The sequence below is a fragment of the Hyposmocoma kahamanoa genome, unplaced genomic scaffold, assembly GCF_003589595.1.
Source record: "Hyposmocoma kahamanoa isolate Upper Pololo Valley unplaced genomic scaffold, ASM358959v1 68, whole genome shotgun sequence".
Classification (NCBI taxonomy): domain Eukaryota; kingdom Metazoa; phylum Arthropoda; class Insecta; order Lepidoptera; family Cosmopterigidae; genus Hyposmocoma; species Hyposmocoma kahamanoa.
Window position 1 is genome coordinate 1,385,612 of NW_020653856.1, and position 14,345 is coordinate 1,399,956.

The 14,345-nt window shown below is 37.1% G+C and overlaps 2 protein-coding genes across 3 annotated transcripts; both read left to right on the forward strand.

Moving 5' to 3' along the window:
* Positions 1–165: 165 nt before the first annotated feature.
* On the forward strand, positions 166–3,589 carry LOC113232282 (toll-like receptor 2). Its single transcript, XM_026466952.1, has 2 exons — positions 166–550; positions 1,247–3,589. Exons 1-2 carry the CDS (start codon positions 329–331, stop codon positions 3,587–3,589), a joined length of 2,565 nt encoding a protein of 854 aa, XP_026322737.1. The 5' UTR covers positions 166–328.
* Positions 3,590–6,636: 3,047 nt separating this feature from the next.
* Positions 6,637–14,140, forward strand: LOC113232271 (protein spaetzle 4). Of its 2 annotated transcripts, none has more exons than XM_026466940.1 (5): positions 6,637–6,773; positions 10,584–10,769; positions 10,974–11,791; positions 12,051–12,212; positions 13,337–14,140. In XM_026466940.1, exons 1-5 carry the CDS (start codon positions 6,744–6,746, stop codon positions 13,593–13,595), a joined length of 1,455 nt encoding a protein of 484 aa, XP_026322725.1. In that variant the 5' UTR covers positions 6,637–6,743; the 3' UTR covers positions 13,596–14,140. The 2 variants fall into 2 exon arrangements, with proteins under 2 accessions (XP_026322725.1, XP_026322726.1); XM_026466941.1 differs by having other exon boundaries at positions 6,653–6,773; positions 10,581–10,769; positions 13,337–14,139.
* The last annotated feature ends 205 nt before the right edge of the window (positions 14,141–14,345 follow it).

A 14,345-nucleotide genomic window follows, 5' to 3' on the forward strand; every position in this document is an offset into this window, starting at 1 on the left:
CCTGTCCCTAGCACTTGCGGTATCACTCAGAGCTTTAAATCGAAAGATCTGAGGTGCACTGCCAATGTGTCCGTCACCTTGAGACAAAGTTGACAAGTCGCATGTGTCTGTAATTTCACTAGCACCCTTATACCCTTCAAAACCGAAACGCAGCATGTTAGTCGCTAGGCTACTGAAATAGGTATCTAAGGTGGCTGGCAGTACTTCACTGGACGAACTATTTGACAAAGAGCTCTACTGCTATCAAAAACCTTCTAGTCGCCGAAGGCGTCTTCAAATTGGAATATTAAAATCTTTGTTCATAGTTTCCAGGTGATCATCCTAAGACATGATAATTGTGCTTCTATGGCTTCTTCTGTGGACTAAACATGGCCGAGGCAGCTATGATTGCCAGGAGATGATAAACAACGCGCAAGCCACCCCACGGGCCGATGTCGAACTCCCCGTACAGCTGGAAAACGACAAGTATTCTGGATGTTGGTGCAGGAGCAACGAGGAATATGATATTATTGTTTGTTTTGGAAGTTACGAATGCAAGAAGTTCCCTCAGGTAGGTTTCGGTTTCTGAAATTAATAATAATTTTGGGATGAGTCACCGAGGTCGTCAAATAATCGCTGTTATTAAGTTTCACACGCTTTTATGTTTCCTAAAATTATCACCAATTTCAGACACCATAAAATAACGAAATCTTTTTTTTTTATATCAAGCATGTTTATTACATTAATTCCTTTATTTAATGCCATGTATACGAGTACTTGTAATTACTTTCATATTAGATTAAAATACAGTTTAGAACCCACCTAATTATAGTAGTAAAACACTTACGTTTGGGTATTATGAAACAATCAGTACGACAATCAGAACATGTCCATAGTTTGTATTGTGTTATGGTTCAATTTGTGCAGCCATACTCATACGCAATGCAGAATTAACAGCTTGCGGTCAATGACCTATTTAATTAATTACTCTTGAAATATAATAGATAAAACTTTGTTTAAAGATGGAATTTCCTGCTGTAATTTACGCATCAAAACAAAAGCTGATGTTATCAAAATCTAAACAGGTTGCTTTGTCAGTGATAATAATTATGATCGTGTAGTTATATTGCTCTAAGCCTACACGTCTTCTTTACCCTATACATCTTAAAACAATAATGCAAATTTTAAGGAAATTTTTCCATCACCTTGTTTAAAGCGTGATGTGTTTATGCAATGGTGATTAAACAACATATCATTCACTTTTCAGCTTAGAAACCATAGCAGCGTATTAAGAGTACGGACAACAGTTATCGAAAGAATACTCATAGGAGAACTCGTCAGATACGTAAATCTCAGGCATTTAGATTTAGAAGCAAACCATCGCCTGACATACATAGAACCTGGATCTTTTCGGTATTTGACCAAATTAGAACAACTGTCATTATCGTATAACACAGCTCTACAGTTCATCGATAACAACACATTTGAAGGCTTAGTAAACCTTCGGAGCTTAACTTTGATCGGCAATGGATTCACTGATCTCGATCAGTTAACTTTTGCTTTCCATCCGATATTGTTGCCGTCGTTAAGAGCTCTTAATTTAGCTGAAAACACATTCTCAGCCATAAAAAAATATACCTTCTCACCGATGAGAGGAACGAATTTAACAAAGCTCTACATAAACTTGTGCCGATTGGATGATATTCATCCACTCAGTTTTTTACCTCTCAAGAATTTGGAGGTTTTGCACGTCGGCGAAAACGATTTGAATTCAAGCCTTATCGGAAATTTCTTAATTGAAATGATGGCACACAACATAAGTTTGAAGAGTCTTGATTTGTCCGGAATGGGTTTCAGGAAACAACCCCCCAGACACTTGCTAGAAATCATAGCAAATACTACCATAAAGAGATTGAGTTTAGCACAAAACCAATTCGAAGTCATCGATGACGATGCATTCCCTCCGATGGTGAACATAGAATTGTTAGATTTAAGAAAAGTTATGGCAATGACTACTGGGCCGAATGCCTTTGAACCCATAAAATTTCCAAATCTGAAGGTATTGCTCCTCGGAGGAAATAATTTACCAGGCATACACAGTAATCATTTGTCATCTCAACTCCTATGTTTAGATATGTCCAACAATAAAGGAAATCTGGTGACTCCAGTTTATTACGAAATTGATAGAGACACACTCATTGGGTCAAGTGGGCTGAGATACCTAAATTTGGCTTTCAATCGGATCAAGTCCATCTACAATTACACCTTTAGAGGGTTGGAGAAAATACGCATAATCAACTTAGAAAATGGCACTATATTTTACATTGGGCCTGGAACATTTAAACCCACAAAACATTTAGAAGTGCTCAATTTAGCAAATAATCCTCTGAGTGTGAATCAAAACATTACAAGTGTGCAGTTTGAGGGATTAACTGAACTGAAATCCCTGAGTTTACAAAATTGTGGCATCAAAAAGTTTAATGACGACGATAATATTTTCGAAATGATGCCTAGTTTGACGAAATTGATCCTCAAGAACAATCAACTTTACTATATCACTGCCGAAACTTTAAAACCTTTAAAATTTCTTGAAATTCTTGACTTGAGCGAAAATCTATTCATAGCGTGGTGGAACCCTTTATTTTTAGACGCAGGAGTAGCGCCACGACAACTTCTGCTGACTAACAATAAAATCTCACATTTTTCTATCAGTATGATTCAAGACATTAGTTACATATTGGAATCTAACGAAAATTCTTCAGCAATAATCGACTTAATGGCCAACGTGTTTGTTTGCGACTGCATCTCTATGTATACGACGTACCTGTGGCTGCAAGTGAATGGTTCCACAGCTGTGAAAACATTCTTCGAGTCCTCCAACTTCCAGTGCAGTAGTCCTGATATTTGGGAGGATCGAAAGGTGTCGCAATATTTGTCATCAGTTAAATCTATGCATTGTCCGGTATATCATAAAATCTCGAAAATAATGTTACTAGTTTGGACAATACCATCACTGATTTTAATTATTGCAGTGTTAGTTGTTGTAGTAATTGTCTACAAATACAGGATTTACATAAGATATTGGTTATTCCTAGCCAAGATGGCATTGGGTAGAACATTTATTAGGAAATCTTTAAAGGCGGACAATAATTTAAATAAAGGGTACAAATATGATGCATTTGTTTCTTATTGCTTTGATGATAGAGACTTTATTTTAGAAATGATAACGCAGTTGGAAACGAACCCGCCTTATTTGAAACTTTGTGTGTCGGAGAGGGATTTTGAAGTAGGTTCATTTATATCAGAAGCAATAGTAAGTTGTATAAATGAGAGTAAATATATTTTGTTAGTGATTAGTAATAATTTTGCCAAATCGCAGTGGTGTCGTTGGGAGACTCAGCTTGCGGAATATCACCGGTTATTCCTTGAAGACGGCACTACATATGACCCTTTAGTACTAGTCAGAATAGGCGACGTAGACAATAAATATTTGACCCCAACACTTAAATATTTACTGAAAACTAAAATATATTTAACATGGAATGAATACCATACAGAAAATTTTTGGAAGAAGTTAAGAACCGTGCTAGGTAAAAAAAGTAGTCATTAAAACAAATTTAATATATTTTTTTACAAAAATGGAACTTGTTTTTTATTGAAGATTACAAACCTCACTTGAGTATTCCACAGCGAAATATTTAACATTGGAACTAAATACACTACCCGGAGCACAATAACAGGCATTCAAGAATAAAGCGGTACGGCGTGTCCCACATCTCAACAAGATGGCTCTTTAAAGACATGCCTGTCACAACAAGCCCTTTTAGTGCCACCTATAGTGAGATACCTATCAATGAACGTTCTAAAGCAAGAAATTCCTGACAAGAAAATTCCAACTTGGTAACTGTCTCTTTGCACAAAGAGTACGCACGTCAATGTATGTTACTTTTGCAAAATATTACCTGTATATTAGGAGTGTAGAATCTTAAGACATTACTATATTATATATTTGCTTTTAATAGTCGACATTCTTCTTTTTCATATTTAAGAGCTGGGCTCTTGTCGGTGGAGCAATCGCCTACCAAGTTTGATTTCCTGATTTGACACAACACTTTTCGTAGGGTGTGATGGCACACGGACTCAAGGCTACAGGGCACAGATTACTTAATAGTTACTACGTAACAGACACATCACTCTCGTCCAAAATCGAAAATACCTACCTGCTTTATAATAACCTACTAAACCTGACTAATGACACCAGGCGCTCACTACGAGGAAAATGGAACTTAAGCACGCGTTCAGAGAGGTGAAAATAATATTGCCCGCCGTAGACAGTGCGGAGCCGCATTTCATCAATGAAAGTCTTGTATGAGCGCTTGTGCCGACGTCGGTACACTCAGCGGTAGGCACTTATCGCGTAACCTTGAGCGACTGACGGAGCCCTGCTTAGGGGGCGCCGAGCGCTGTTCGCCAAATCTCCAAAGCGCCTGTGCCACTCGCAGCGCGAGCCAACTAAACGGGCTATTGCTTCACAACAGCATAATTGCGCCATATTCACCCAAATTTCCGATTACAAGGGAAAACATAACTGTAAGTATTCTATTTTGATCGCGTGCCTGCTAGAGGGCGTCAGGGTGTTGACACGCCCCGGCGCCGTATCTGTATCCGTCGCCTGTAGTCGTCGTATCTCTCTTTCTTTCTAAAAAAAAAACTGTCGTGATACATCAGATGCCCAAACATCTTTCGAATTGGTTTTCTATTGTCTTTAACTTTTAAAATCTTGTGACAAAGTCACTAAGTTAGTAACGCTATATTGCTTTACTATGTCCAAAGTTCGCGCTTCGTAGGCCGTCGATTAGCAGCTGTCTTTCAAACAAATATGTGCCTTATTGTTACAGTGTAATAAGACGCGCGATTGCATCGATACAAAAGCGAGATTGCATCGATACAATCGCCTATAACTATCGCAAGTGTAGCGATGCAATCGCACTTCTCTGCTAAAGGTCGCCATGTGTAACGGGTCTTAGTGTAACTCCCTATCTGTATGTAATAATAATAATTAATATTATTACATTTTTGAATAATTCGCACCTGACCAAAAAATTTACTGTACGAAAATTGTCTGCACCAAAAAAGACTGAATAGTTCTTAAGACAGTTTCCTTGTACCTATTATGGTTTCGCATTATCCAAGTCAAGCGCCAAACCCCTAGGTCCTAGGGCCTAGGATGTCATGTTAGCGGTATTGACTATAAGAGTACTTTAAAAGTCAATATTATGTACGTGATTAGCTAAGAAAAATTTCACTGACACCTTTCGTTGAATTACGTAAGATGTTTACGCTACAAGATTATCTCATTGTCCTTTTAGAGCTTCTACAGAAAGTCGTTAAAATCCTCGAGAAAGTCAAGTTGAGAAATGGAAAGTGCATCGAGTTAATATTTTATCAGCCGATTGCAAGTTTCACTCGGACTTTCTAGTAGAGTTTCTGGTAGAAACGAGGAAAATCTGGATTCAGTTAACAAGTAGGATTCTATGTGTGAAATATGCACTAAGAATTTTGCACATAGACCCATCGTTTGCATAGTTTGCAAGAATATTAAAATCACTAATGGCTTGGAAAATATGCAAATAGATGTTGCTGCTTTGTAAGATGACTTTGCTTAGTTAAGTTGCGGTGGTATTGTGTACGGTATTGTACGTGTGTTTACACTACTGTATTTGTTTCCATAAATTTAAGATGAAATCCAGAAGACATCAAACGACGAAGTAATATTGTTTTAATGATTGAAGTAACATATTATTACAATACAACTACTTCAGATAATGAAAGAAACAAATATGTGGTGCCTGTTTAGATAATAACTTCTTTACTTCCTATTAATTAAACATAAAACAAGTACCAATAATTATAATAATGCCTTTCGATTTTCAAGTGGCAGTTGCAGGTCAATTAGTGCGGGCGCCATTGTTTTGGTGAGGGAGAAAACGCCATCTTCATTCAAGATATCGTCGCGGGATAACGGTCCGGCGCACGCGCATGTTACCCTGCCCCTTCTAACGAGTACGAGCTACCGCGCGCAAGAAAGGAACGGTCGCAGACGGCGGCTGGCAAACGATTACTCGACTGACCTACTCAATTGCACACACTCTTTCTTGCTAGCAAGCGGAACCTAATTTTTCTATCGTGTGAATTTGCAATGTAACGCGACTCGCGGTGCTCTCGTGAATTAATAGCGTGAAATAACTGAAATTATAATGATTGATGACTGGAAGCAGATTCCTTAACGCAAACTCTGCGATCAGAATAAATGATCTCTGCAAACATAAACAATTACAATGGGTTAGTACTTAAATACTTGTAAAGAAATTAAAAGACACCAGTGAAATATAGTTAAACATTCGAGAACAGGCCCTTTTATTTGAGAGTTGCCGGTAAATAATTAAATGAGAAAGTAATTATAAATAATGACATCAGAATCAAAATCGACAGAACAACCGCTACCGCTAGGTTCACAGGTACACCGAAATCATATTAACCAGCGGGCGGTGGGTTGTGATGCGTCACAAGCAAGTGAACAACAACTTTTCTTTTAGGGCGTATCATTAAAAAATCAAGTGCATCCGATGATTGCAGCCAGTCCTTGACAGTGGCATTGCGAAAGTTGAGCAGTTCAACAGTCGGTGCCCAGCCGTAATCGACAGTGGTTGTGCTCACGATGCTCGTGGACGCGTCTACAGTGAAAGTTCGTTAGAGACTGCGAAATGCGGCTCGCGATCGCCTTTCTGTTTGTGGTGAGTGCTAATTACGTTAAAAGTGTCAATGGAGGGTGCTCTCTCTTGGACTTCAAAAAGCTTGTGCCGCGAATTTGAAATGTTATAGGCTTTAGTCCAGGGAATTTGGACAGAGATGGTATTTTGACTGACGTCATGGAGAAATACAAAAGATCATTAAAACTGGTATGTAAGTTCATCAATTTAAATTGTAAAACAAATCACCGATCGATGGAAATCGCTCGGAACCATTAACTGAGAAATTAAATAGACTACGTAAGAAAAAGTATCTACGAGGTCGAGGTGTCATAATTAGGATTCGGAAACTCAGCAACAATTTCCTAGTACCAATTGCATTTAAAGATAAACAAAACATTACTATCTATTGTCTTTCTCAGAAACAGGGGTTAGTGAACTCAACATATGAAAACTAAGTTGTCACACAGTTAACATAAGCCTAAACAAGTATACAGATTTGTAATGCGTTTAGCTATTAACTGACTAAGTTATTTAGCAGTAGCTAAAGTTTAAACATGTACAGAGGGTCTCGAACATATATCTTCTTTGTCGTTAAATACATTTTACGCGGTCTTCTCAGATCGTAGAAATCGTTATTGTTTAATCTTGTAAAGTAAACACTACACGCGGAACTTTGTTACGTTAAAATGAACTAAAATTTCAACCTAAACAGGATAGCAACCTACCTGTTTAGACACGTCTCTATTTGGGTTACACGTCTTTAAATTAAGGTATAAATTAGTAAATGCGGTAAAATTTTCAAACTGGGAAAAGTCGCACCTCTTTACGACTTATCAGGCACTAAACATGTCACCAATGATGTATGGCCTTACTGGACAGACTCCTTTAACAAAATTAGGACGAGCGGTACAGTCGAGAGCTGAGCGTGGGAAGCAGGCTATACTGCCTCGCCCACTTTAATTAGAGACAGTTTTTATATCGACTGTACCTCTGTCTTATGAATGGCGAATTTTAATTAACGTGCAATTGATAGTAGGTAGTGGTGAGCCTCAACAAAGTCCAATTTAATGAGAGCAGTTAGCAACAAAATTGTTTCTGTAACTGAAAAGGGAAGACAGGGTCTTGGTATAACTTAGGTTATTGTAAGGGTCTTATTTAAAGACGAATGCACGTAACATTTTAAGAACAACATAAAGAACATTCTTAGTACATGTTGATGGATTGTAATGTGTTTAAAACTATGGTACAGACGAATTTAATCATTGTAAAGATCACAGGTGCGGTCCAATTATTTTTCATAATAAATGTACATTCGGATACTGGACAAAATATATCTTCTCTATGTATAATACTTGTTGTATGGTCGAGTAGAACTACTTTTATTGGGTAATTTTCCGAAAAATTTCAAATACTTTTGTAATGGAAATTTTTCTGGAAAAATTCCCGAAAAACTGGAAAAATTTGAAAAATTATAAAAATATAATCTCGAAGGCTCATATTATGTTCTACGCTTAGAAATATCGTTTGAAGTTTTATTTAGCGAGAAAAACGAGATTTAAAATTATTTTACAACAGCGAAAAAAACCTTTTTAATAGCTCCATCGTTTTTGTCCAGTAAATTCAACTTTCGACTGGTGTCAACGTAAAATATGTAAAAATTAAAAGAAAAATATTGGGAAAATGTGCAAAAAAATATTTATTTTCCTGAAAAATATTTATTTTTCTAAAAAAAAAACATTTTTTTAAATGGAAAGTTTTTCCATTACCCAACACTAAGTAGACTCGATGAGTTCGTCGACCTTAACTTCAAGTTCAATATCAAAGCAATTCGCATCTAACCACTGACCGAGATCACTAAACATGACATAACGCAGTTACGATACATAACAGTGATGACAAACATGGAAATCATGATTTACATCACTTTAACCGCTTCTGGTCCCAATATCTGCGTCTCTGAGGCGAAAGTCGCAGTTGTGGGCAGATTTCACCTACTTAGCCTCTCGTAACTTAAGTAATAACCCCGTTTTAGCTAAATCACCATTAAAGTTTATGTACATGCTATTAAACTCTGGTTCACCGAACACCACTATGTTGTTAGTTACATTGTTAACAATCATGTTACTTTATGAAGGTGCCGATAATACAGTTATAGTGTTATAAAATTTGTACCTGCTTGGTTTGAAATTATGAAGACATAAATGTGCAGAGTCTGCGGTAACATTTCTACGTTTATTAATATTCCATTTCGCAAAGAACATGTGACTACTTAATCTATGGGACAATGTGTACGCTTATAATAAGATTCGAGTTGATATTCAAAATGTCGATCAAGGGGTTTAAAACTATAGTGAAACTCTATAGTTTCTTATTCATTTTTCTCGGGGGAATCTGCCTTACGAATGAGTTTAGTCAATGTGATGATTTCAAGTGTAATTTGCACACCCATTGAAATATTAATAAATATTTGAGTCTGTTCAGTGAAAGTTTCTTCTTTCGCTTTGGTATATGATAAATTACTTTTCTATGACGACGTATAGTTTATTTACATCATTCAATACAGGCAAAGATCTGATATGGATTAGATCGCTACCTACGATGCATTAGTGACGTCACACAACCTGCTCCCAAATACCATCACTCACTTTCACTCGCATGCCTGTCCGTCTGCACTTTGTTATAGTTGAAACTAATGATACGTTACACTTTCGTGTCGGCCTTTGTTATTTTTGTTGCGTCTTTGAGTTATTTATCTATTACATTCTGTTTACTATCACTATAATCTCCTTGCATACGTGTGGAAGTGTCGAAAATCGATAAATACTTAATTAAATTTAAATTATTACCTATTTACGCCGTGCACTCTACATCCAATGAATAAAAATTAAGTTACAGTCTCAAATCGATGCCGGCAATCAATTAAACTCATTTGCATCCATATCGATTTGCGTGTGCAGAGAAACAAGATGTATGACGTATACGATATCACGTTATATATAAATATGACAAGGATTAACATTGCAAGCGGTTTTTATGTAGACATTTTTCGTGTATTTTACTTTTAACGGTAATGCGTGCCCACACGTCGCGATACTCGATTGAGATCACGTCAGAAACATCTTTTTAGGCACAAACACAAGATTGGCACACATATCTGATTTTGTAAGGCAACGAAGAATTTAAGCCCTTTATGTTATTCCACAAGTTCGACAAATGTTCAAGTTAGATAGGTCGATAGTTTGATTGCTAGCTTTATACATACTACACTATTCACGTGTTTGAAGGCGACGGAGTGGATCGGGCAGAATTCTCTTTAATAATTCATGAGATAGAAAATCATGATTCAGAGTTCGCTATTAACGACGTGTTGAACAAGGAGAATTATCATTCAAATAGCGATTCTAGTTTTGCGCAACCCTTCCTAAATCCCAGCCTACGTGCCTTCCGCAAAGAGAGCGTAGAAAGTTCCGGACTAAAAGTGAAACCGCGAGGATTTCATTATATCGGCAATTAGTGTCTCGGCTGTAGTGGGCGTTTACTTTCATTTGACTCGAGTCTATGCTCGGCAGGTGCTCAACTAGATTCGCTCAAATGGCTCTTGACCCCGATTTTCGTAAGCGTGATGAGACATGTCCAAAAACCATTTACGACCGCAACTGGTTTTGTTTGCTATTTAAATAGCGTCAATTTTATTTGACCAGACCATGTTAAAGCCAGTTAAGATACTGTATCTGACTAGAATGATGACTGCTGTGGTTATGTATCTTGAATGTTTACAATAGAAAAATGTGAGAAGGAGAGGAGGTAAGAATATTATGTTCCGAAATAACATCAGAAATTTTTCGCAAGTAGGTGACATGGACAGGTGGCCAGAGCGTCGGCTATGACTACGCATCTGCGTGCGCGCGGCCTTACCGCTCGAGCAGGGCGCGTATTGCGCCAGCGGCGCCTTGCGATCTGTCTAAGATGAGCTATTGCACCACCCCTGGCAATAGTTATCCATGGCATGCAATAAGAAGATTTGTTAGGGAGAATCAGGTAAAGCAAATTTGGCAATATAAGATTAGAAAGAAATATTTTTTCCTGCTATCTAGTATGGGCGCTTGAGGAGGAGATCCCGGTGTAGATTCATTTTACAAAATATCTAAATTGTTTCCTGTTCAGACTTGTGGTACCGGGAATTGCTAAGTTTGTGGTTGTCTGGTACAATATTGTTTATTATTATGTTTTTTTTTACAACAGGGTCTCATGAGGAGAATGTACGGCGAGGAACGTCACATATCAGTGCTGAAGGCAGAACTCGAAAATTTTATCGAAGATGAAGACGATGACAACGTTAAAAAAACAACAGACTTTGCCGAAGATATAATCAAGACGAAAATGATGTATACAAAAAAAAGCCATGGACGTGCCATGAAAAACAGACCACATTTCAGACCCATCAGTGAAAAGAATAAAAAAGTTGACAACGATACGTTAAAAGTTAAGCCCCTTGAAACCTCTACTCACAAAAATAAAGTAAACGGGACTGAAACTGGTAATGTCACGGATGTGACAAGTAACGAAACATTAAGCGATGAAAAAAGTATATCATACAAAACAAAACTGGAAAGTATAGCTAATATTGAGATAAACAATCTTGAACCCGATGTAATCACTTTAGAGGCTGTTATAAAGCAAAGTATAGAGACTAATAGCATTTATCCCAATACTTCAGGCACTGGAAAAAGTGAACCCACGAGTACCACAACAAAAAACACCACATCTACAGAAACAAATATTACTACTATAGCAACTGAAAGTAATCCTAATTCAACAGAATCGACTGCAACGGATGCGCAATATGATGACATTACAACAGAGTCTGGCAAAGACGCAGGGTGGAAGCCTATGAATGCCGACACATCAACACTACCTCCAACTTTATTATTCTCTGAACATGAAAAGGTGAAGATTGACAGGATCGACACCAAGGTCAATGAAGAAAAGATAGAATTCCATCCAAAACCAACCGCACATCAAGACTCAGTACGGCCGTCTGTAATAAAGTTACGAGGAGCGTAAGTTTTTATAAATTGTTTAAATCAATCAAATTGATGAAGAAAATGCAATAAAGGATATTTTATGTCAATGTGTATTATATTAGTGTTTATATCTACTTCAGAGATTACACTAAAGTAAAATAAAATATCTTTTAATGCATTTTTTACATAAACAAAATAAAGTTACACTTAGAAAGACTAAGCTCTGTTACGGTATTAAGGACAATAACAAAATTGAAGCAATAGTTATAAACGAGAAAACTGTAAATGTTTTCAGAAACGCTTGCGAGTCCAAGGAGGAGATGGCAGCCCCTTTTTGGGCAAACAGTACCCGAGGGGAGGTACTAGCTCTGCTCAACATGTACCCCTTTGAACAATACATCCACCTGGAGACTTGCGTCCATGAGAAGAAACAGATGTACTGTCGAGAGGGTTGCAGGTGATTTCATGTAATATATTAGACGGGCTTAGCTTAGGAAATAAGCGCAGTTAATTGGAAACGCATAGCGTTGAAATTGTTCGATTAAGTTATCGTAACATGTAAAGATATTTTTATGTGTGACTATCTATTCCTCGTTTTCTTTAAATTCGTGTTTAACCAGGTCAAATAAACTAAATCGGACTATAGAGCGCTATAGGTACTTGTTCAATGTTAAAAATGGGGCACATCGAAATTTAGGAAAAAGACGCACATATGACAACTTTAAGCAAGCGCCACGGCGCGCGCACGGGGTGAAGCTTAGAGGATGGGAAAAAATTGGTTTCTATAGTTTAAGGGGTGAAGGTTGATAATCGCGTTTAAGACGGAAGTTGCCGAAAATTATTTATTGAAGCGCCATCTAAATTAAAAAACTAATTGGTTATGTTACTCGGGGATGATTAAGATGATTTTATAATTACGCTCAGGGTGCGTTAGATGAGGTTGACACAATGTACATGTTTCATAAAGATTTAGTATATAAATAAAATGTAGTCTTTGGCCTATTTACAACTAATGCCAGCGGAACAAAATGTATTAGGCTGTAGGTACAAGGTCAAGAGCACGTCAAGCTTGACACTTAAGATTTAAATCCAACTCTATGCCGCTTACGATAAGAACGGTCCAAAGTACTTATAAAGTGTCTAGCTTGACATGCTCTTGACTGTACGCATTGTAAAGATAAATCCTATGACATGTTATGAAACCAACTAGTTACAAAACAAGGTACTTACAAAAATGTGCCTTGATGCTAAATAGCAATTTCTTAAGTGTAGAACATTTACCACTTCTAACCCACTGTTAAAGAAGCTGCAGGCTGCTTTTAATTCAAATCGGAATAGATTCGATTGGGTAGCCCAGCCGAGACTCGAAATTAGATGGGTTTCCGAGCGAAAAGATGAATCTGATTCCTACTATATCTTTCTAATTTGTGAGTTAAATCAACTATTTAGGCAATTATTTGCCTCGACTCGAAAGAGACGCAGTTTCCGATCGGGAGAGGCAATCAAAATCAAGCTGCAGTACTCTATATAACTCATTTACTTTTAAGTTAAATTTATAGTACGCTGTTTTGTTTTATTCAGGTGCGAGCAACAGTATCGTCTCCATCGGCTGCTCGCGTACGACCCTCGCAACGAATGTAGAGGTATATTCGCTGACTGGTTCAAATTCCCAGCATGCTGCGTCTGCAAGTGCTACGACGTACCGCTTGAGTTTCGCGCTCGATCTCCGAGAATTCTCCACCCGCAATACGACGACGACGTAAAGAGAGTAATTTACGAGGACGTCGCGAGAGACTGGTACTCTATGCCGGTATATGAAGACGAAGAAGACTTGTTTTAAAGTGATTTTAATGGTTAGTGTATCAGTTAGTGACAAACATGGTTATTAATTATTTAGAGCAGAGAATCCCATTTCTTTTGTCTATGGTGATAAACGTATAATTTCTCCCACCAAAAACAAAGTGTCGGACTTCATTTTCTCAAATGGTTTTTAAATCGAATAAAATTTGAGATTTTCATAAGAGTATGATAGTAGTAATTTTCGATCAAATGTTTTGTCAAAATAATGAAATTCAGAATCCAGTGCCAAACAAAAAAAAAATACAGTAGAAATTTGTAAAGTTTTTTTTAGAAACCCACCTATACTACATTTTTGATCCTAAGATTCTTTTTCCTTAGATTATTATCCTAAGGTAAATAATTTTTAAAACAACGTCGAAATTATAAATATGTTGTTGAATTTGTTCATTAGTTTTATGTGTATCGTTTTGTAGAGTACTTCATGAACTGTCATTTCTCAATATTTAAAAAGATAAAAGCATATAAATGATAAGGATAACTTTTAATTTAAGGCTAGTGAGAATTTTGTAAAGCATGTTATTTATTTTTCAGAGCTCATTTTAGTGTAGTTAGTTAATAAAAAGTAATATAAAAATTGTTACGTCTTTTCTCATTCATAGACAGTTAATGAACCTACGAGCCGATGCACACGACGTATTTTATACGCGCCGAGGACACCAGTTAGAAACATGGCGTCATTTGCGCGTATACGCGCCGCAGACGCGCAGTAGTCAATCGTATGTGTCGCGTA